This window comes from Microcaecilia unicolor, chromosome 4 (genome assembly GCF_901765095.1).
Source record: "Microcaecilia unicolor chromosome 4, aMicUni1.1, whole genome shotgun sequence".
Classification (NCBI taxonomy): Eukaryota; Metazoa; Chordata; class Amphibia; order Gymnophiona; family Siphonopidae; genus Microcaecilia; species Microcaecilia unicolor.
In genome coordinates, this window is record NC_044034.1 from 267,784,294 (window position 1) to 267,807,935 (window position 23,642).

General features: G+C 42.5%; 1 protein-coding gene and 1 pseudogene across 1 annotated transcript in view; one reads left to right on the forward strand and one right to left on the reverse strand.

Moving 5' to 3' along the window:
* The window catches only part of TUBGCP3 (tubulin gamma complex associated protein 3), a gene marked incomplete in the record, with an annotated part of 536,537 nt that overhangs the window by 135,629 nt on the left and 377,266 nt on the right, over positions 1-23,642 (forward strand). Inside the window, 1 exon segment of the mRNA XM_030201534.1 lies at positions 9,538-9,656. Within this exon segment, the coding sequence (XP_030057394.1) occupies positions 9,538-9,656 (119 nt within the window).
* Positions 7,052-7,520, reverse strand: LOC115468171 (annotated as a pseudogene).

The following is a 23,642-nucleotide window of genomic DNA, read 5'->3' on the forward strand; positions in this document are numbered from 1 at the left end:
TGCCCAGGCTCAACCACAGCGTACTCGTTCTCGTTCTCTTCAACAGCGTGCGTCTAAGGCCCATACTGCTTCCCAGCAAAAGCAAAGGACGGGCTTTTGACTGGCTCCAGTTAAGCATAGCCTCAATAAAAGTGTCTGTACCGGACGACTTGCCAGTTGGAGGGAGGTTGATATTTTTTCACCAAAGGTGGCCTCTTATAACCTCCGACCGGTGGGTTCTTCAAATAGTCCGGTTAGGATACACTCTCAATCTGGAATCCAAACCTCCAAATTGCCCACAGGGACCTCATTCTTACAGCTCCCAGCACAAGCAGGTACTTGCAGATGAACTCTCTGCCCTTTTAAAGGCTAGTGTGGTCGATCCCATTCCATTAGGGGAAGAAGGGCTGAGATTCTATTCCAGGTACTTCCTTGTGCAAAAGAAAACAGGGGGGATGTGTCCCATCCTAGACCTAAGGGCCCTCAACAAATTTCTAGTTTGAGAAAAGTTCAGGATGGTTTACCTGGGCACCCTTCTTCCCATGATTCAAGAGAATGATTGGCTATGCTTTCTGGACTTAAAGGATGCTTACACACACATCTCGATACTTCCAGCTCACAGGAGGAACACAGCACTTTCAGTACCGTGTACTGCCTTTTGGTCTGGCGTCTGCGCCAAGAGTGTCCACAAAGTGCTTGGCGGTAGTCGCAGCATCGCTATGCAGACTGTGAGTGCATGTGTTCCCGTATCTCGACGATTGGCTGGTGAAGAGCACCTCGGAAGCAGGTGCTCTACAGTTCATGCGAATGACTATTCAGGTGCTAGAACTACTGGGGTCCCCTCCGAAGGGACACCACCTTGTAAGTGGTGGAGGGGCTTCCGTGTTTCAATGACTCAGAGGGCTATGCTGAAGGGTTACCCATATCAGACAGGCCTCTGAGGAGAAACCAGACAAAGAGTGTCCCAAATTAGGGAGAGGGGAAAGATGGTGACCTGAAGCTTGTACACTCAACGGCCCAGCTGTCCTCTGAAGTTCAGTTTTTGTTCACTTGAAATTTCCTCTCTGCATCGCAGTTGTCTTAACAGAGGAAGGGGACAATGGGGGGTCAGCCACCGATGACCAGCGTTTTGTCCCCTGTGCAGCAAGTGTGGGACCGCTGTGTGACGAGCTGCCCATAGATGACTGGGTTGATGAGTCCTTTGATTAGCGCCGACGAAGGAGCGTCGATGCTCTTGGACCTGGAAACAACTTCATCGCTCAAAAATCATTTAACCACCATGCCCAAAGGAGTGGAGGAGTGAGTCAGGAGTGTATGCTGAAACGGAAGTCATTTACAGCTGAACCCATGTCGGCGGTGCTACTCCTAAACCCTTAAGAGTTATCAGCTTGGAGTTTTTGGCTCCCGTGGAGGTTGCATTGAATGTCATCTGGAGGGTGCTCCAGGACCTGACGGTGGTAGAGAATGACTTTGCTTCAGATAGTCTTGTTAATGAGCCACATGGATAATCTAATCGAATCCTTTGAGAATATACAGCAAATGAAGTTCTACTGAAGTAGGAAACGGTTAAGATTTGAAAATGATAAAAGACCAGAAAAATTTGAACAAAATTAATATTGTTACAGATGATTAATATCGAGATTGTTGTTTTCCCAGAGTTCCGGGTATGACTCCTAATGATTTTTTTTCCTCTGAAATGATTCCTCTTAATATATTAATTCAAAAGGAGTGAAGCCTGTGAAACTGGGATTACTTTAATCAGCAGGAATTGGATTGGAGATTCAAGGGTTTGTATTGTTAAACAATTTCTGGTTTTAAAAGGGAAAAAAAATGAAATCGGGTATATTACTTTCACTAATATTGGACAATAAGTATGTTTCCAATGAAATTGATGGACTATGCACCGTTATGGTCTTGAAGAAAACAACCAGATGATCAATGTGGAATAATGATTTAGATAAATAATAACTGGGGATAATCGGGTTAATACCACGTTTTCTTTGTTTGCTGTTGTTTAAATTGATCTCCTTGTCTTGTTTCACTCTCCCTATTTATTTTGTGGTCTAAGAAAGAGAAAGATTGTATAAAATCCATTTATCTTGTTGAGATTTGTTTTCTTCTAATATTGTTTTAAATGTACAATCATCTCTGTTTTACTGTTTTGCAAGTGATCCTTGTAAAATGAAAAAAATTATAAATAAATGATTAAAAAAAAAAAGAACTACTGGGGTTCGTAAGCAGTTACTCCAAGTCCCATCTCACCCCAGTTCAAAAATTTGAATTCATTGGAGCTCTGTTGAACACAAAGACAGCTCGTGCTTATCTTCCCGAGGCAAGGGCAGACAACCTCGTGTCCATAGTGCGAGCATCTCAACAGATCACGGCTCGGCAGATGTTGAGAGTCCTGGGGCACATGGCCTCCACAGTTCATGTAACTCCCATGGCACGTCTACACATGAGACCAGCTCAATGGACCCTAGCTTCTCAGTGGTGTCACGCTGCGGGGGATTTAGAGGATGTGATCCAACTGTCCACCGTCTTTTGGAATTCCCTTCAGTGGTGGACGATTCAATCCAATTTGACTTTGGGATGCCCATTCCGAATTCCTCAGTCACAAAAAGTTCTGACGACGGATGCATTCCGCCTGGGATGGGGGGGCTCATGTAGATGGGCTTCACACTCAAGGAGCTTGGTCCTTTTAGGAAAAAGGTCTTCAGATCAACCTCCTGGAATTGCGAGCGATCTGGAACGTTATAAAGTCTTTCAGAGATCGGCTGTCCAACCAAATCATTTTGATTCAGACAATCAGGTTGCCATGTATTACACCAACAAGCAGGGGGGCACCAGGTCTCGCCCTCTGCGTCAGGAAGCTGTTCAGATGTGGCTTTGGGCACTCCGTCACGGCATGTTTCTCCAAGCCACTTATCTGACAGGCATAAACAACAGTCTGGCCGACAGGTTGAGCAGGATAATGCAGCCTCACGAGTGGTTGTTCAACTCGAGCGTCATACACAAGATCTTCTGAGCGTGGGACACCCCCTCGGTGGATCTTTTAGTCACTCTGATCAATCACAAGATCCCTCAGTTCTGTTTCAGGCTTCAGGCCCATGACAGACTAGCATCAGATGCCTTTCTCCTGCATTGGGGGACAGGCTTGTATGCGTATTCTCCCATACCTCTAGTAGGGAAGACTTTGTTGAAACTCAAGCAAGACTGCGGAACCATGATTCTGATTGCTGCCTTCTGGCCACGTCAGATTTGGTTCCCTCTTTTTCTACAGTTGTCCTCTGAGGAACCGTGGAGATTGGAGTGTTTTCCATCCCTCATCATCCAGAACGATGGGTCGCTTCTGCATACCAGCCTCCAGTCTCTGGCCCTCACAGCCTGGTTGTTGAGAGCTTAGAATTTGCCTCCTTGGGTCTTTCAGAGGGTGTCTCTTGAGTCTTGCTTGCTTCCAGGAAAGATTCCACGAAGAGGTGTTACTATTTCAAATGGAGAAGGTTTGCCGTCTGGTGTGACAGCAAGGCCCTAGATCATCTCCTTGTCTTACACAGACCCTGCTTGAATACCTTCTACACTTGTCATAGTCTGGTCTTAAGACCAACTGCGTAAGGGTTCACCTTAGTGTGATTAGTGCTTATCATCACCATGTAGAGGGTAAGCCTATCTCTGGACAGCCTTTAGTTATTCGCTTCATGAGAGGTTTGCTTTTGTCAAAGCCCCTGGTCAAACCCCCACCGGTGTCATGGGATTTCAACGTCGTTCTCACCCAGCTGTTGAAAGCTCCTTTTGAGCTACTGAATTCGTGCCATCTGAAGTACTTGACCTGGAAGGTCGTTTTCTTGGTGTCTGTTACTTCAGCTCATATGGTCAGTGAGCTTCAGGCCTTGGTAGCGCATGCACCTTATATCAAGTTTAATCACAACAGAGTAGTCCTCCGCACGCACCCTAAGTTCCTTCTGAAGGTGGTGTCGGAGTTCCATCTGAACCAGTCAATTGTCTTGCCAACATTCTTTTCCCGTCCTCATACCCGCCCTAGCGAAAACAGTTTGCATACCTTGGACTGCAAGAGAGCATTGGCCTTTTACATGGAGCGGACAAAACCCTTCAGGCAGTCCGCCCAGTTGTTTGTTTCTTTCGACCCGAACAGGAGGGGAGTCGCCATCGGAAAATGCACAATCTCCAGTTGGCTAACAGATTGCATTTCCGTCACTTATGCCCAAGCTGGGTTGACTCGAGAGGGCCATGTCATGGCTCATAATGTCAGACCCATGGCTGCGTCAGTGGCTCACTTAGTCAGCCTGCATTGAAGAGATTTGCAAGGCTGCAACATGGTCATCAGTCCACACATTCACATCTCACTACTGCCTTCAGCAGGATACCTGACGCGACAGTCGGTTTGGGCAGTCAGTGCTGCAGAATCTGTTCGGGGTTTAGAATTCTACTCCACCCCCCTAGACCCATTTTTGTTCTGTTCCAGGCTGCACTCTCAGTTAGTTTATTGTTTCAGGTCAATCTCAGTTATGTCTTCGCCGTTGCGAGGCCCAATTGACCAGTGTTCATTGTTTTGAGTGAACCTGGTTGCTAGGGATACCCCACATGTGAGAACAAGCAGCCTGCTTGTCCTCGGAGAAAGTGAAGATACTTACCTGTAGCAGGTATTCTCCGAGGACATCAGGCTGATTGTTCTCACAAACCCGCCCACCTCCCCTTTGGAGTTGTTGTTGTTTGTTTGTTTATTTGCTTTTTGATTAAACTTAGAAGACGTGCTCACCCGACGGGCTGGAAATCAGTCCACGCATGCATGGTGCACGTGCACCAGAAGATTCCAGAACTTTTTTAAATATTTTGCTTGTAAAATGCTGATTCCTGGGCCGATGCGGACGTCGACCCAAATGTGAGAACAATCAGCCTGCTGTCCTCGGAGAATACCTGCTACAGGTAAGTATCCTCACTTTCCATTAGTCCTAACCGATCAATCCAGAGGCCCCCCCCCCCTTGATTTACTGTCTGCGGTTTTGTTTCGGTTGGTTATTTTTTTTTTTCGGGTTTCGTGGTTCTGAATGTTCCTTCGTTTGATTAATAATAAAAAGAAATAAATTTACGAGTGGTGGAAGTATGTTGGGCATTTGGTCTGATTGTCAGGAGAGTTTTTTTATTGTTTCTATTCCACTGCTTTGGTATCGTTCATACTGAGATTTACTTGGCTGCCCATGTCTACATATAGCAAACCTCGGAGATTCTCTCTATCTCCACCTGCTGGTAGAGGGACACAACCCACAATTCTCTGGATTGATCTGTTGGGACTAATGGAAAGAAAATTATCAGGTAAGAATTAATTTTTCCTTCTAAACGATGTATAATCAATTGAGTGTCTGATATTCTTGGGTAATGAGTTCCAGAGTTTGATACTTTGGTAATAAAAATTAGCATTATGGATAGTTCTGTAGGTTAAGTTTTTACAATTTGGGAAAATGTAATATATGAGATTCTCTAGATGATGAGGTGACATTTCGTAGTGATAACTTAATGAGATCTATTGTATAAGATTATAAGAAATCTTAAAGAATCTGATGAACAAGAACACAGAGCTCAAATTGAATTTCATTGAAAGGTAACAATGTAGATCCTTAAGAAGAGGAGATGCTTTACGTAACTTTGTGATCTATATATAAGGTGTGCAGCCATGTTTTGTGCAGTTTGTAGTTTTCTTAGGAGACTCAGAGGCATATTTTCAAAGCACTTAGACTTACAAAGTTACATATATATATAGTAGCCTATGGAACTTTATAAGTCTAAGTGCTTTGAAAAGAGCCCCTCAGCTTAATATCTGCATAAATTGAATTGCAGTAGTCAAATTTAGTTGTGACTAACGTCTGAATTAACGTGCAAAAGACTGTTCTTGGAAAGAATGGTCTTAATCTTTTAAGCGCCACAATGAATTAAAGACATTTTAGACTACTTTGGAAATTTGGCAATCAGAAGAAAGAAACTGATCAATTAAGAGCTCCAAGATTTTCATTGTTGAATCCAAAGAATAAGTATCACTATCAATCTTAAAATTTGAGATGGTTATTGGGTGATAAGGGCTAGTTACTATAAATTTCATTTTATTAGTATTAAGTTTCAATTTGAAATTAAGAGCCCAAGATTCCATTAAATCAATACCTGCTTTGATTTTGTTTGCAATCTCATGTAATTCTTTGATGAATGGGACACAAATTGAAACATCAGCAGTATGTATGAATGCTGAATACCCGTTTGATTCTAGCAAATGGCCTAAAGGGATCATCATAATGTTAAACAAAATAGGTGACAGAGGAGAATCCTGTGGCACTCCACTACAAGAAACCTATGGCAACGAGATAGTACGCAGTTACTTAACTTGGTGAGACCTGGATTTTAAAAATCCAGACAACCATTTCGACAGTTCCACAGATTCCATAATAGTGAAGTATGTTTAAAAGGATGTCATGATCTGCTGTATCAAATGCACTAGACATGTCCAAATGGAGAATTAAAACTTTACTACTACTACTATTTAGCATTTCTATAGCGCTGCAAGGCGTACGCAGCGCTGCACAAACATAGAAGAAAGACAGTCCCTGCTCAAAGAGCTTATAATCTAATAGACAAAAAAAAAAAAAGCAATTGGTTATCTTCTTTCTACCACGTCTCAGAGATGCTAATTATATCTACTTCTTCATTCTAATTCTTTCATTGCACTCTTTAGGCTTCTAGCATTTGTATACATACATTTTGAAGTATGTTTTTTGTTTGTATTAACAATCTGCTTATCAGCTGATAACGGTAATTTGGGATATTTCTGTCTGCTCTTTACTTACAGACACCTGGTCTGTTTTTACCTTTTTTTTTTTTCCAACTTCTCAGTTAGGATGTCCTAACTTCTGTATCTTTGAAAGACACCTGTCGTCCACCATTATCTAGTTTAAAAGCTCTCTCTCATTTTTAAAGATAAATGGCAGCAGTCTGGTTCCACCCTAGATAAGGTGGAACCCATCCTTTTGGTTGCTCACTCTTTCTTATATATATATATATATATTTTTTTTTTTTAACCATCCAAAACGACATCGCAGAAGACAGAGCTAAGTCCATATAAAAATATATCATATCTAGGATGCCCTACCAGTACAAAGTGTCCAAAAACATTGGTCTCAAACACCTCTTGCAGGCCATCATCAGTGATTTGGTCCTTCTGGGTCAGAAGTCCCTCTCCTGTTGTAAACATATGGATAACTTTTCTGGAGAAGAGGCCAGAAAGAAATACATTTAAGTTGATGCATGGATTAGGCATTATCCCAGCATTCAAATACAGGAAGTCAACTTGCCGGTACCTGTAGCAGGTATTTGATGTCAGCAGCAGGGTGTAAGGACAACAGTGAGATGCGAGCAGCCTTAGCTCTTTGCATATTTCTGCAGGCCAGACACAGATGAATCTGGTCATCTTCTGTAAGCAGTCTCTCACACAGAGCCAAACCAATGCCACTGTTGGCTCCAGTAACCAGCACGACCTTCTTCATCTCTTAGCCGCAAAAGAATTAAAACTTTGTTGCCTAAGCTTAATTCTCGTCTAAGATAGGCTACTAATGTAGTAAGAACGGTTTCAGCAGTATACGAGAACCTGAAACCCGATTGATATTTTTGTAGAATAGAATGATGCTGAAGATATTCCATTAACTGATGAGTGATTAGCCCCTCCTAAACTTTGACTAATAGAGGTATTGAGGCCACTGATGTGTAGTTGGAAACAATACTAATTTGACTATTTTTCAGGATCAGAGGTAAGATTATGCTACCATTGCAAGTAGGGAATATACCCTGATAACATTAAAATTAGACTTGAATATAGGTGATCAATTAAAACCTTAAGGGCTTGTTTCAAGAGATAATTAGGACAGGAGTCAAGCAAGCATTGTGATTTGGTGTGTTTGCGAAGAAAATGATTGACTTGGTCCGATGCGATAGGTTGAAATGTCGACCAAATTCTATTCATAGAGAGCAAAAGGGTGATTGATTTTGTAAATTAAAGAATTGCTCTAATGAAATGGAAGGGGTATTTCAATTCTTGTTTTATTTTAGTTATTTTCTGTTCAAAATAATAGGCCAATTGTTCCGCTGAAGGGATAGATTCATTTATGGAGGATACCTGTTGATTATTCAGCAATGAATTAACTAAAGCATATAATTTTCTAGGGTTAATTGTTGTTTTGACTATGAATTTAGAGTGTTTAACTTTGGAAATCATTTGTTTGTGTTCTCTTAGGAACTATTTCCAATTTATCCAATTATCATTAGTTTTAGTTTTGGACCAAATTCTTTCATATCATCTACATTTTCTTTTCATTTCTAAGAGATCTACATTGTACCAGGGAGATAACCTTGGATTAGGTCTGGATTTGGTTTAGATCGGTGCTATCTTGTCTAGAACTGTGCTATAGGTGTCATTCCATTGTTGAATAAAGTCAATGGATGGAGGAGAGGAAAATAGTTGACTAAATTGCTCATTTGGCCAAAAGTTTATAGGGTCAATTTTGCCTCTGGTTTGAAAGATATGAGAATCTTTTCTTGTTTTAAGATTAGATGTAGTTTCCATTCGATGTAATCTAAATGTGAGGCAGCTATGATCTGACCAAGGAATAGGTAACCATTGTGGATTGAACAGGGGGAAATTAAATGAGTCTCCAAATTTGGTTGCTAATATATCCAGTTGGTGACCTTTGACATGAGAAGATTAGCATTGAAGATTGAGAATTGCCTCAACTGAAGACTTTGCTTGGTGTTATGGACTATTAGGATTGTCAAGGTGAAGGTTGACATCTTCAGTCAACAAAATGTCATCGTTATTGACAGAAGCAGTTGCAGTGAATTCATTCAACACTGCTTCCACTTGCTCCCATGTTCCAGGGGGCTGATATACTAATAATATTTGAATTGGCTTGATAAGAATCTTTATAGAGAGTATTGCAATTTCTAGTTGGGGAGTTTGCAATTTTTGTATAATTTTTACATGCCTCCTCTCCTTTTCTTAGTTCTGGGTAGATGAAGAATTTTATATCCTGGTGGGCAAATGTCTAGGGTTGCTGAATCATCCATCATTTGAAGCCAAGTTTCAACAATAAGTTATGCCAAATTGAGACTCTTCTATCCAGTCTCAAATTATTTCAGTTTTATTTATGACAGAGTGAGCATTTATATATCCAACAGGCATAGGTAGATAAACATGATTTTTTTTTGATTTGATATTGGAATTTTAACTAATTGACTCCTTTTGTAAAAAGTCTTCGAACAATTCTTTCTATTTCTATTATTGTGATTAGTAGAAGGTGATAAATTAGAGCCTACATGTGTCACATGTTGAAAATCTGATATAGGTAGGGTTATGCGAAAGTCTGTTAGACAAGTGGTTTATATACTGTCTTGGATTAATTATCACTGGGATATAATAATGTCTGACTTGACTCCTCCCACAAGTCCAAACATGGTAATAAACATGATAAAATGTGTTCAAATATCTAATTTCAACCATTGTCATTTTAGGGTCTGAAGAATTAACTGAGAGCTCCCTTGTTAGAGACGTTTTGTATGTCTTTCAAGGAATTGATGGCAAATGTATCAAAATGTGCAATTCTGAAAACTGTTATAAAGTAGATGGAAAGGTAGGTGATTTGTAATTTTATTCCTAAACCATAAAACCTAATAATTTGTCATGCTTTTAGTATTGCAGGCATTTGTATAGCGAATATCATGAGGTCTTCAACCAAAATAAAGATATTTGCTTTAGCCAGTATAGTACTTATAAACTGTCTTTATGTCTACATTCAGCTCAGGCAAGCCAGAAACAAACCACCTGAGGCACAAACCCTGGTAGTCTTGAGATCTTGTATTTTTAAATGGTTTTATTAATTAAGATGTCCTCTGCCTTACTACTTTATTTATTAACTGACTTTATTTGTACTGAAATAATATTTCTACAACAAAACCACATTTTTATCATGATTTTAATTTTTTGCATTTTTAATGAAGAATGCACTGCAATACTTGACATTTGTTTGTAGCCGTAGTACAGTAAGGAGACACATAGCGAAGGAATAGAGACTCAACAAAAGCTTAATGGGTGGTATGACTATTAATTCTGTTGCTTCAACATACTTTATATTATTTAACTGCCATGTAACAAATATCACCGAATTTCAATCTTTGCCTTGAATTTTTTTCTGTGGGTTAGTCGGTTGTAGTTGAACACACAAAAACTTTCAAGGCTTTGAATTCATGCGTATGAAGCTGATCAATATTAGGATGATAAGAAGAGTCTAACTGGAGTGTGAATAAGGGAAAAATCCACTAGCCTAATCCCCATTTCCCTATCTTTCTTTTAACTGATGGGATCACTTGTGTTGTGGGTCAAGATATTTTCTAATGTTCTCTCTCTCTCTCTCTCTCTTACCTTGTCCTCAACTTACTTTGATGTCTACAGTCACAGTTGTACAGCTGTTGCCTTCTGGCACTGTGCAGCTCTTAGTTTGTGTTTGTCTTCTGCTATATTGTCTTTCATAGTAACGTGTCAAAGTAGTTTTCAGGCTAATGAATTGGGTACCAGTGGCTTAAATGCACCTAACTCTTGTGTTGTTTTGTCACAAAACATGATACTACGAGACCGAAGTGGAAGTTTGAGTACTTGGTGGTTCAAATGTATTGAGAGTTACATGGTGCTAGAGGGCGACAGCTGTGCGCATTGGAACAAGGAGAAACATTTTCTGCATGACCTGAAAATTGCATGAAACCCTTTAGGAGTGATTGTGGAACCCCAGTTGAGAAATGCTGCTCTAGATTTTATCTTCACTGCAGTACTGTTCGAGTGTTGCTGTAGAGTGGGGGTTCTCAATCTGGTCCTTGGCCTGGCTTGTTGTGTAATGAAGAAGATATGAATGAGTACAAACATTGGCATGAGGCTACCACTAGGGGTCATGGATGACATTTTGAACTGGGCCAAAGTGCAGCAGAAATGAGTGGGGGGATCATTCCTGCTCCCACTAGACCACCAGAGACCCTCAGTAAGAGCCGGGGAATATGAGGAAATGTACCGTTGTTTGGTGAGGGGGCCTCAGCCTTTGCACGTGTCCCTTCAAAACAGCACCTGTCCCTTGTGCATGCCTCAGGACAGGTTTAAAGGCTGGTGCCCAAAATGTTTGCCCATGATATGTATTCTCATTGTAAAATGGGGAATACATGTCTAGATTTTTGACCACCTAAACCATGCTTTATCTATTCCCCATTTGAAATATGAACATTGTGTAGATGTCACTTGTAAATGGTGACTTTCTGTAATTGCTGTTTGAATGTGTAGCTAATCTACACTTGCAAATACCTCTATTTAGATATGAAAGGGCTTTTGAAATAAGGGCCATACTGTATTTGGATTTTCAGAAGGAATTTGGCAAATTTCCTCATGAGACACTCCTTAGGAAAGTAATGGGATAGGAGACAATGCCCTATTGTGAATTACCAACTGGTTAAAACACAAGACAAGGTTCAGTAGTAAAGTGCTCAATGGGTCTGTACCGGGACTTGTGTATAACCTATTCATTAATGATGTGGAGATAAGAATGATGAGTGAGGTGATCAATTTTGTGAATGATACAAAATTTTACAAAGTAGTTAAAGCAGTGGGGAATTGTGAGGATTTGCAGAAGGATGTTGTAAAACTAGGAAACTGGTCATCTAAATGACAGGTGAAATTTAATGTGGATAAGAGCAGAGCAATACCCTTAGAGAAGAATAAACCTAACAACATGGAAGAATGTTGGGTTCTGTTAGGAGTCACCCAAGGAAAAAAAGAAATTGGAGTCATTGTGGACAGAATATTGACATTTTCAGCCTTGGAGTCGAGGAGTAGCCTAGTGGTTAGTGCAGTGGACTTTGATCCTGGGGAACTGAGTTCGATTCCCACTGCAGCTCCTTGTGACTCTGGGCAAGTCACTTAACCCTCCATTGCCCCTGGTACAAAATAAGTACCAGAATATATGTAAACCGCTTTGAATGTAGTTGCAAAAACCTCAGAAAGGCGGTATATCAAGTCTCATTTCCCTTCCCTTGTGTGCCACAGCTGCCAGAAAAGCAAATAGAATATTATGTATTATTCAAGAAGAAATGGAATAAATCCGAGAACATCTTTATACTTCTTTAGTAGTCCCTAATTCAACTGCACCTTGTATATTGTGTACAGTTCTTATTGCCCATTCCAAAAAGAGTATAGTGGAACTAGAAAAGGTTCAGAGAAGGGTGACCAAAATGATAAAGAGAACAGAACACCTCGTTTATGAAGAAACTTTAAAGTGGTTAGCTTGGAGAAAAGAGAATTGAGAGGGGATATGATAGAAGTTCATAAAATTATGAGTGGGGTAAAAGGGTTAAATAAGGAGCTGTTTAAAACTTTAAACAACATACACAAAAAAGAGGATGCTCTATGAAACTAATAGAGTGGAGGAGTAGCCTACTGTTTAGAGCACCAGGCTTACAACCATTGAAGCCCAGTTCAAATCTCGCTGCTTCTTCTTGCGATCTTGGGCAAGTCATTTTGGCTGAGGCTATAGGTAAACACTATTTGCAAATCTCTTTATTCATTTTATCTGTTACTCCTCATGAGAATATATGGATACTCTCTGTATAACCCTTCTTAGAACAGTGTATTAATTAGTGTCAAGTAATATTAAAAAGAGTCTTTGAGGTTAGCAATGCTGAGAGACTCATGTTTTCTGAGGCTCTGAATTAAAATGGATGACAATCTGGTTCATAATGGGAGTGTTATTTCCATGAGACTGGTTGCTATAAATGGTCCCTGTGGTCCTTCAGCTTCCAGATTTTATTTTAGGATCTTATGGGGTAGCCTTTGAAGTTCTTGGTTGCCCAGCTGTAGTTACACAATAAGCCCAACTACTTCTCAGCTCTAAGAGTGGATGCAGCAGGTTACACGTTTACACTGTCCCAAATACAGCACAGAGCTTAAGTGACTCCTTTTACTGTATATGCATGTGCATCTAGACTTCTCTTTACAATCAGATGTCTCTAGATCCTTTGACTTTTTGGACTTAATTGGCTAGGTTTGTAAGTTGGATATCTCTCCCTTCACATATTTGGTCAGCAGCCGGGAAGCAAATAGCCAAAGACAGAGATTTAAATTTTGCACAGGTTTTTATACTCCTAAGCAGTTCCCTTCCTTGCTAATCACCTCCCCTGATTAGAATATTGACACAAGGGACACTCCTACTTTCTAGAATATGTTCATGGTTGGAAAGGTAAAAAATGCAATGCTCCTTGCTCTCCAGCTAGTGATGTCGCTATAGAGTCTAAATTATACTGCTACTGGTAGGGCTTTTGAAATTCACTACTAGCACCTGTGGTGCAGGATTCCTAAGTTCTCTACATAAATAAGTACATTTAATCCTTGATTCCTCATATTTTTTAATTAAGATTTTAATGTTGGTGTTTTAGGAAACAGCAGCAGATGAGTTGGTAAATTGTAGGTTATGTCCGTCTACCAGCAGGTCGCAATAGAGGGCAACAAGCTGAACTCTGATATATAGGACAGTCAGATAAGCCAGCCAGTATTCCTCTACTTCCAGCAGGTGGTGTACAGTCTCCCAGCAATTTATACTCTCACCTGTAATCTAGCTCCTGTTCTGGGTCTCCCGGTTCGGTTGAGCTTGGGGGCGTTTAGGCTAGTAGTGGTGCCTAAGTGTAGTACACCTGGTGGTGCCAGGTTCCTCCCCCCCTCCCCCTTTTCTGTGCTTCTCCTTCCTCACATAAAAAAATGACCTTAATCACTGAACAGAAACTTCTGTTCTACAGCTCATCTGCACAGGGAGAAGATTTGGTGAGCGGGTATCATTCGATTTTGAACAAGATTTGAATTTGGTGATGAAACACTATTTCCATAATTCACAGACTTTGTTTCATGGCCAAAAAAATCTGGATTTATCCACATGTAGAAAAGTCTACTCAAGAGACCATGAGACAAGAGACTAAAAATGTTGGAGCAAGTTTCTTGTTATCTGTGTAAATGTTTAGTTAAGTGTGGTGGAACAAAGTATCTCCCTTGTTTATTATGCTTTGCTAGTGGCTGCCAGTGCATTAATGACGACACAGCCCTTTCACAGTGTCGACATTGCTGCGTGGCTTAGTAAACAGGAGGGTATATATATATATTTTTTATTCCTAATCAGTTGAGGGCTTTTTTTGATATGAAGCAGTTTCCAGAAAGGAAGATCTAAGGTTAGCTGTCGCTGATTCACACTAGGCCTTTGGGGTTAATGAATGTTTTCTAAATATTTTTAGTAAAAAGATCTTGTCTTTCCTTCACTCTCCCCAGGTTTAGAGGTCTAAGGAGGATTGGAATGTTTCTAGTAAGGTTTTTGCTATTTTTTCTTGCATTATTTCCTATATTTGTTACTTTCCATTTTACTTAAACAAGTGGATACTTGTGTAATGATTTATTTTGAAACGATAAAAAAAGGAAGGAAAAAGCTACAGTGGGTCTGGAGTTATGGACAAGTTCTGGGCTCTGTGGCAGTAACTCTTGCTAGCGGTGGTTCCCTGGGCGAGGGCTCACATGCGTCCCTTACAGAATGCCCTTCTTTCCCATTGGTCTTCCTTGTCACAGGACTGTGATTGTAGCCTCCTTTTTTCTCTATGGGTAGGATTTGGCATGTCTTGGTAGTTGCAGTCGTCCAACTTATGTTAGGCCGCTTCCCTGGCCACTCTGTCGTGGATCATGGTAATTATGTATGCCTGTCTGTCTGGGTGGGGAGCCTGGTGCCTCCATCACAATGCCCGGGGTCTTTGGTCTAAGGCGGAGGCTCTGGGATCCATCAGTCATCTGAAACTCAGACCAGTTTGGCCCGCATGGTCTTCCAGTCATTGCTCCGGGACCATCAGTCAGGATCTTATTAGTCAATGTGATGGTAGTAGCTTACATCAACAAGGAGGGGGTCAGTTGGAGCACTCCCCTGACTCTGTAGAGGCACTTGTTGTTTCAGTGGGCAGAAAGGCACATTCCATTGATTTTGGCAGCCCACAACTTCCAGGTGGACTTTTTGAGCAGGAGCTAGCTGGACCCAGGGGAGCGGGAACTCTGAGGTTTCTGCTGTGATCACAAGGAAATGGGGAACTCCAGTTCTGGACCTAATGGCATCCAGATACACAATGCCAAAGTGCCCCATTTTTTTCAGCAGAAGAGAGTACAGTTTGGAGAGGCCTGATGCATTGACTCAGCCTTGGCCGGAGATAGGTCCACCCTGTGAGTTCCTTTCCTGATGCTCGGCAGGGTGCTTCACCACATCATATTTCATCTCAGGAAGGTGATTCTTGTATCCCTGGATTGGCCCAGGTGGCCTTGGTATGTGGATCTCATTTACTACTATTACTACGTATCATTTCTATAGTGCTACTAGATGTACGCAGTGCCTGCTTGGGATCGGCCCTTTTGTCTTCCTCTGGTTCATGTATTACTCTTTCAAGGTCCAGTTCTGATGGAGCATCTGTCCCCGTTTGGTCTTGTGGCCTGACTTTTGATCAGTCTAATTTGAGGAAGAGAGGTTATTTGGAGCAGGTGATTGCGACTTTACTCCATGCTAGAACACAATCTACCTCTGCTGCCTCTGCAAGAGTTTGGAGAGTCTTTGAGGCTTGGTGTTCAGAGAGAACTAGTTCTCCCTTGCGATCTTTGTTACCCTCAGATCTTGACTTTCCTTCAAGAAGGTCTAAAAAGGATCTTGATTACAACACCTGGGACCAGATGACTGCCTTGTGCCTTGGCTTGCTTTCAAGGACATCTTCTGTACTCTTCCTAGCAGATCATCCAGATATTGTTAGTTTTTGAGGGGAGATATCTGCCTGAAGCCTCCACTATGCACTCCATGTCCAGAATGGAATCTAAACTTTGTTCTAAAGGCTCTAAGCAAAGCTTTTTTTGAGCCTCTATGTAAGGCAACCCTTAAGAATCTCACTTTAAAGTCTGCGTTTCTTGGTCACAGTTTCTTCTGCTAGATGGATTTCTGAATTGCAGGCTGTCTTTGTAGGGATTTCTTTCTGTGTTTCTCGGAAGCAGGGGTGACTGTCAGATTGGTTCTATCCTTCCTTCCCAAGGTGGTCTCCACTTTTCATTTGAACCAACTGCTGTTCTTGCCTTCCTTTCGTTGGGAGGACTGTGTGCAGGAGTTCTGCTTTGCATTTTCTGGATGTTCACTGAGTCCTCCTTCAGTATCTGGAAGTCATCAATGAGTTCTGTTGCTCCGACCATCTTTTTGTTTTGTACTTGGGACCTAATAAAGGTTCCTCAGCATCTAAAGCTACCATTGTGCAGTGGCTTAAGGATGCTTTTTCTTCTGCTTATGTTCTGGTAGGCAAAACACCACCAGTTTCTCTTAAGACTAGAACAGTGTTTCCCAAGTCCGGTCTTGGAGTACCCCTTGCCAGTCAGGTTTTCAGGATATCCACAATGAATATGTGTGAAAGATTTGCATATAATAGATAGTGTATGTAAATCAGGTTTATGCATATTCATTTTAGATATCCTGAAAACCTGACTGGCAAGGGGGTTCTCCAGGACTGGACTTGGGAAACACTGGACTAGAACATTTGTGATTAGTGTGGAATAAAAGTCTTTTAATAAATAAATAAGGTGCATTCCACTAGAGCTCTCTCTGTCTTGGCCTGACTCACGTGCTTTCTCCCTAGAAGAGATCTGTTGGTCGGCAGTCTGTTCCTCTCTGTATACTTTTTCAAAGGATTATTGTCAGGATATTTCGACCACGTGTGATGCTTCTTTTGAAGCCTCGGTTCTTGCAGCTGCAGCATCAGAATCCCATTCTACTTGAAGACTTCTTTGCTACATCCTACAGTTTATGGACTTATCCGTTGCTGATGTAATGGAAGAAAAAATGATGTCTTACCTGCTCATTTTCTTTCCTTCAATCACAGCAGGTGAATCCAGAAATTCTGCTCTCTGGTTTACCTGTTTAGATCAGGGTTGTCCAAACTTGGTCCTTGAGGGCCGCAATCCAGTCGGGATTTCAGGATTTCCCCAATGAAGGTTCATGAGATCTATTTGCATGCACTGCCTCCATTGTATGCAAATAGATCTCATGCATATTAATTGGGGAACCCAACCTTGCGAGGGTCGAGGTTGTACAACCCTGGTTTAGATGGTTTCATCAGGTTTTTGTTTTGTTGGTGCTTTCTATAAATTCATTGTGAGGAAGGAGACGTTTGTTGTTTTTGCCCATATATAAGTGTACTGCTTTGGTAGTGAAATATTGGCTGGATTATCTGACTGTCCTTTATCAGAGTTTCTTACCTTCTTTCTAACCTGCTGGAGACAGACAATAACCCACACGTAAGACATATTTTTTCCATGTGGCTAGACTTACCTTAAGATAGTTTAATAATTTGTTTTTTTATGTATTTCATTATAATTTGTTTTGTGTTACTGTCTGCCATTCTAATGAATTTTTGGAATCCACCTTGAACTGTACTGTCTAAGTGCAGTGGAAATGATGAAATTATATTAAAGTCTATAGGGATCGTATTTTGTGTTATCGATAAAGAGAAACAAGAAACTTGCAAAACCTTATTAGATTGTTGGCTGTTTGATAGTTTTCTAGGCTACAGAAGCTTTGTAAGTGTGCTGCTGCCATAGGCAATTATTTGTACGTCAGGTACATGTAGTATTCAGCTACTCAAATGCGGTTACTAGTATTTGTAGACTACAGTGACCTTAGTGACTTTAAAAGGGTAGATAAGAAACAGGGAAGTACATTCTCTCTTTTGTTTTCTTCTTCATTTTACTACCATAAGACATACAATTAGTTGAAGTTAAACAGTTTTTGCTGAGGCAGAAGTGACCGAATGATTCTTCTTCTTTGTTAATAATTAACTCAGATGAGAAAATGACTTTAATGGTTTATTAAAATTTTAGTTTGTACAGGCTGTTTGTTCCTGATGTTTTATTCAGGTGGTGGAATTGGAGGCTGCCTAGTTCATCACACAGAGTTCTGCTTTTCAAGGCTATTTGCAATACACTTAAACTCATGAGCTCCTCATTCAGCTAGCTAGTCAAGAAATGTGTTAGTTCAGTAAAAAGGTAATGCCTTATTTTTATTTTACTTTAATATCCATACATTCATGTAAAAACACTTGGCCCAAATTACCCTTCTTTGATCCTTAAGTTGATTTGTTCATTGTAAAACCATTTTTCTGGCAACAAAATATATGCAATTTATACAGGCTGTTCCTCTGTTCTGTAGATAACACAGGGATCAGGAAGGGAGAGAAAGAAAGAAAGAGGAGCTTTGCACTGGTTGAAGACAACAGTGGATTTGGGAGTACTATACCTACTACTACTATTACTACTACTACTACTTATTTCTACAGTGCTACTAGATGTGTAAAGCACTGTACACAAGCATGTAGGTACAACATGAGGAAAGGGAAGGAGAGGAGTGTATAGAGAAGGGCATGTAGGAAGAAATTTCCAAGTCTGATCTTTATAATACTTGCCTTTCCCCATGTTGTCCCCACAACAAATTAACAGAAAAATATCACCTTTCCCAGTATCCTGTATAATAAAACGCACCTCCAACATTCTGAAGCTGACTGCATGGCTGAGGCATTCCTGCTCTCTGTATCCATCTCCTGAATTGACATCATGTACTTCCAGGTTCGTCACAAGCAGAAGTGACCAACCACACGAGGTTTCTCGGCTTCAGAATGTTGGAGGTGCATTCTATTAAATAGGATTGGTCAGTTCCTTGAAGCACAGCCAGAGCTCAGCGTCCTGCTCAGACACCAGAGAGAGGGAGGGAGGGGGGTGCTGACACCAGAGAGGGGGGGAGGTGTCTCTGTCACACACACATTCTCTCTCACACACACACTCTCTCTCTCTCTCTCTCTCTCACAGTCAATGTGTTTCTCTCTCACACACACACTCTCTCTCTCTCTCTCTCACAGTCAATGTGTTTCTCTCTCTCACTCTCACACACTGTCTCTCACACACTCTGTCTCACACTGTCTCACATTCACTCTCTGTGTCACACAGTCACTCACACACTCTCTTGGTCTCATACACTCAGTCTCACAGAGAGTCTGTGTCTCACACACACTCTCTCTCTCGCACACACTGTAGCTGTGTGAAACACACTCTCTGTCTCTCACACTGTGTCTCACATACGCACTTGCACACACTCTCATTCTCACACACACACTTGCACCCAGAATCACTCTCTCTCTCTCTCACACACACACACTTGCACATTCACTCTCTTTCACACACAGTCACTCACATACACTCTCTCAAACATACACACTCCGAGGAAAACCTTGCTAGTGCCCGTTTCATTTGTGTCAGAAACGGGCCTTTTTTTGCTAGTTACAATATACTCTGCAATGTACTCTGCATGTCTGTTTATCTGTGCTATTTCTTTCTCACTAGCGGTATCCCAGTTGCACCAGTTCTCACGATAAATAACATAAAGAACAAGAATAAATGAAGCGGTACAGTGTAACATTCATTCTTAGTATGTCAGTAGTACTTGATGGGGCATTGTTTTGGTGGTAAAATATAATAATGCAAAAAAAATGCCTTACTTGGCTGTCGCAGATTTCATTTGCTTGACAGTCATTCAAACATGGACCTACTGTGTCCTCTGAGGAAATATAACCATTAAAAAAAAAAAGCATATTCCTTAGCATCAGATGAATCCAGAGACCTGTGGGATGTGTCCATAATACCAGCAGGTGGAGATAGAGAGCACTAATTTGCACTGTGCCTAATGGGACGTCATGGTTCCTGTGCCAGCTTTAGGAGGTACACCTGGTCACCCCAGGTCCCTCCCCCACTCCTACCCTTGTCCCGGGGGTTTATCCACCAGCCCTCCCTTCCTCACCTTGCACTCTCAAGGTTCTTGTCGGTTTGGGAGTGAGCCGAAGATTCCCTTCCCACTGGACCGTGAGTTCCTGTGATCGGCTGCAGTGTGTGCCTCCTTTTTTCTGCCTTGCAGCAGCTCTATTTCAGCCTTTTATGGCAGCAGAATTGGTGAAGCACTGTTCTTGCTATGGGAAGTGAAGAACAGCGTTAGGGCATTGCCCCGGAGGGTGCTTGTGCTCTGACACCCTTGAGATCTCCAGTGGGGAGGTTGAGGCTGACTCTTTCCATGTGCGGGAGATGTGTTCTGCCCCTCTTTCAGAGGACTCAGCAGCCGTTTTTAACTCGCTGTCTGCGGTTTCAGCTGCTACGCTTTTGCATCTGTCTCCAACTTTTTCCACTCTCATGACTTGTGCAGGTTTCAAGGGAGATGCACCAGTTGGTTCTCCAGTGGTCAGCTCTGATTTTCCCTTTTCCCTGGAGTTTGTTTAACTGCTCCATCTTTCTTATGTGTTGAAGCACGCATCCTTGGGGACTGAAGTTTTGTCTGAGATGGTGGTTTCTGGAGGCCCACCCCTTCGGGCAATGAGGCCTCGGCATCTAAAAGCATTAGGTGAAGGTTTAGATTGGAGGCGAGGCCTCTTCTTGTCTTGCTATGGATGACATGGAGACCTTCATCAAAGCGGAGTCTCTTGCTTCTGAGGCAAATGCCCCCTTTGTGGTACGAGTGTTCCATGAAGAGAATTGCCTGCCTTTGTTTATAAGGCTTTTCAGGCTCTGAACATTTCCTCTCCTGAGGCCCTCAATAAAGCTGCCGCTATCCTAAGTTGGCTAGCACTACTAGTTTGCCTAGGGCTTTTCCTGATCTCGTAGCAATGTGGGAACTTATTTCTGCTCAGTGGTTGTCCTGTTGCAGGACTATGGGTGGCCAAGGCGGCGATGGCTCGCCTATACCCTGTGACACAGGACGAATTGGAGTGCTGGTGGATGCCTTGGTGGTGCCTGTGACCAAAAAGAGCACTTTGTGGATAAAGGCATTGCTCTCAAGGATGTTCAGGATCACAAGCTCGAGGCTGCTTTGAAAATGTTCTTTGAGGTTTAGGCCTTAGCTTTCAGGCGGTTGTTGGTGGGTCTTATGTGGCCTGTGTGTCCCTCTCCTGGGTGCAACAGGTGGCTGACTCCTTATTGGAGTCAGAGGCTTAACCCCCTCCTGAGCTCCCAGACGTTGAGTTGGGGTTGACCTACTTGGTTGACACACTGTATGACTTGGACAGAACAACGGTCAAACAGATGGCCTCAGCGGTGACCAGCTGTAGGCTATTATGGTTGCGCCATTGGACCGCTGACGTGGCTTACGAACAGTGCCTGGTTCAGCTACCCTTTAACGGTAAGCTTTTGTTTGGACAGTTTTTGGAGAACTTGGTCAAGCGCTGCGTAACCCTAGTAGCGCTTTAGAAATGTTAAGAAGTAGTAGTAGTAGTCCTGGAGACTCTAAGGCTCAGCATTTGCCAGAGGTTAGCCTCGTCCTTCTCCTAAAAGGTACTCCTTAGTGGTCTCGTTTTAGAGATAGGAGGTACTGGCCAGCTGCCCCTCTTGTGTGGGTAGATCTCGATATAGCCAGAAACAGTCCTTTTGGACTGATAGCGCTCTGCAGGATCCCCTGGAAGATCCTCTGCTCCTCGCTCCTCCCAGTGATGGAACGCCGGCTCACTCTTCGGTGGTAAGGGGATGTTTTTTCTGCTTTTTGCGAGGAGTGGGCCAAAATTACTACAGACCAGTGAGTGCTGGATCTTTTTCGCAATGACTACAGGCTCGAATTCTCCTCTCCAGTTGGAGATTTTTTTCTTGGCATCCCTATGCGCCTCTCCATGGAAGCGAGCCACGGTGCGGGCCACTGTGCACCTACAGTGCCTTAGGGCGGTGGTGCCCATTCCCACCGTGGAGCACGGCCAGGGGCACTGCTCCATTTACTTCATGGTGCCCCGGAAAGGTGGAGACATCCGTCCTATCCTAGACCTCAGAAGGGTCATTCGGTCCCTCAAGGTCTGCCTCTGCTGCAAGGACACTGTTCGCTCTATCTTTGAGGCAGTTGCTCTATGTTTGTGGCAGTTCAACACAGAGAACATTTTACAGCACTGGACCTGAAGGAGGCATATCTGCATATTCCCATTTGGTCCCCTCATCAGAGATGTCTGAGGTTTGCCGTTTTGGGTCAGCATTTCCAGTTTCTAGCCCTGCCCTTTGGCCTTGCTAGGCTCCATGGACCTTTACAAATGTCATGGTGCTGGTAGTGGCAGCTGCCATTTTGTGGTGCGAAGGGATTCGGGTCCACCCTATTTGGACAATTGGCTCATCTAAGCATCCTCGTCCCAGAACAGTATTCGAACCACGGCGCGAGTGGTGTCTCTTCTCCAATTCTTGGGCTGGGTGATCAAAGTGCCCAAGAGTCACCTGGTGCCTTCTCAGTCCCTGGAATATTTGGGAGTTCTGTTCAACATGTAGGTAGGTTGGGTGTTTCTCCCCAAACCAAGGTCCATCAAGCACCAGAGCCAGATTTGGCGCTTGGTGTTGTCTCCAACCTTCCATGTCTGGGATTATGCTTAGATTTTGGGATTGATGGCGGCCACACTGGAAGTGGTGCTGTGGGCTTAGGCTCGCATGCGGCCCGTTCGGCTGTCCCTGCTGAGTCGCTGGTCCCTAGTTTTTGAGGACTATGAGAGACGTCTAGCTTGCAGTCCTTGGCTCGATGCAGTCTGTTGTGGTGGCTCCAGGCGGATAATTTGCTCCGGGGTGTTCCCCTGTAGTGGACAGTGGTGAACTCGGATGTCAGTCTCTCAGGGTGGGGAACGCATTGTCTCTCCCATTATCGTCATGGTTTCTGGTCCCGAGAGGAATCACTTTGGCCCATCATCACTTGGAGCTTTGGGTGGCCCGCCTTGTTTTGCTGGCATTTCGGCCTTTCCTGTAGGGAGGCCGTTGAGAGTTCTCTCCGACAATATGACAGCAGTTGCATACATCAACCGTCAGGGGCATTCACAACCCTCTGCTGGCAGAGGAAGAGGACTTGCTTTTCTAGTGCGCAGAGTCTCACTTGCTTCAGCTCTCCACAGTTCTCTTTGCGAGAGCGGAGAACATACAGGCCTACTTTCTCAGTCGCACCACTCTGGATCCTGGCAAATGGGAACTTTCTCTGTCAGCCTTCCGGTTCATAGTCCACTGTTGGGTTTTCTCCGCTTTTCCATCTTAATCAGCTGCTGTTTTTACCGTCCTTTGCTAAGGATTAATATCCTAAGGACTTTTGGCGCTTGAGCTTTTTGGATGTCCGATATACTGCTTACTTGGAGGTTACTAATGACTTCTGCTGATCAGACCATCGTTTTGTCCTTTTTGCAGGGCCTTGGAAAGGTGAGGCCGTTTCTAAACCCAGTATTTGACTGCAGTATTAAAGATTCCATAACAAGCTTATCCTCCTATTGCAAAAATTTATTACTTGTTATCGGGTGTAAAGAAGAACTTGGATATAGCAGTAAGAACGAAAGAGTCATTAGAGGTCATGGATTTGAATTTAACCCAAACTTTAGAAGATGATAATATAGGAATGACAACAGCAACATTGATTTTGACTTTTATATTACAACAAGATAGAGATTGGATATTGAAACAATTTTTTCTCAATAGAGAACAACTTTTCCTGAATATTAAGGTCAGAATGTTCCCAGATGTTTCC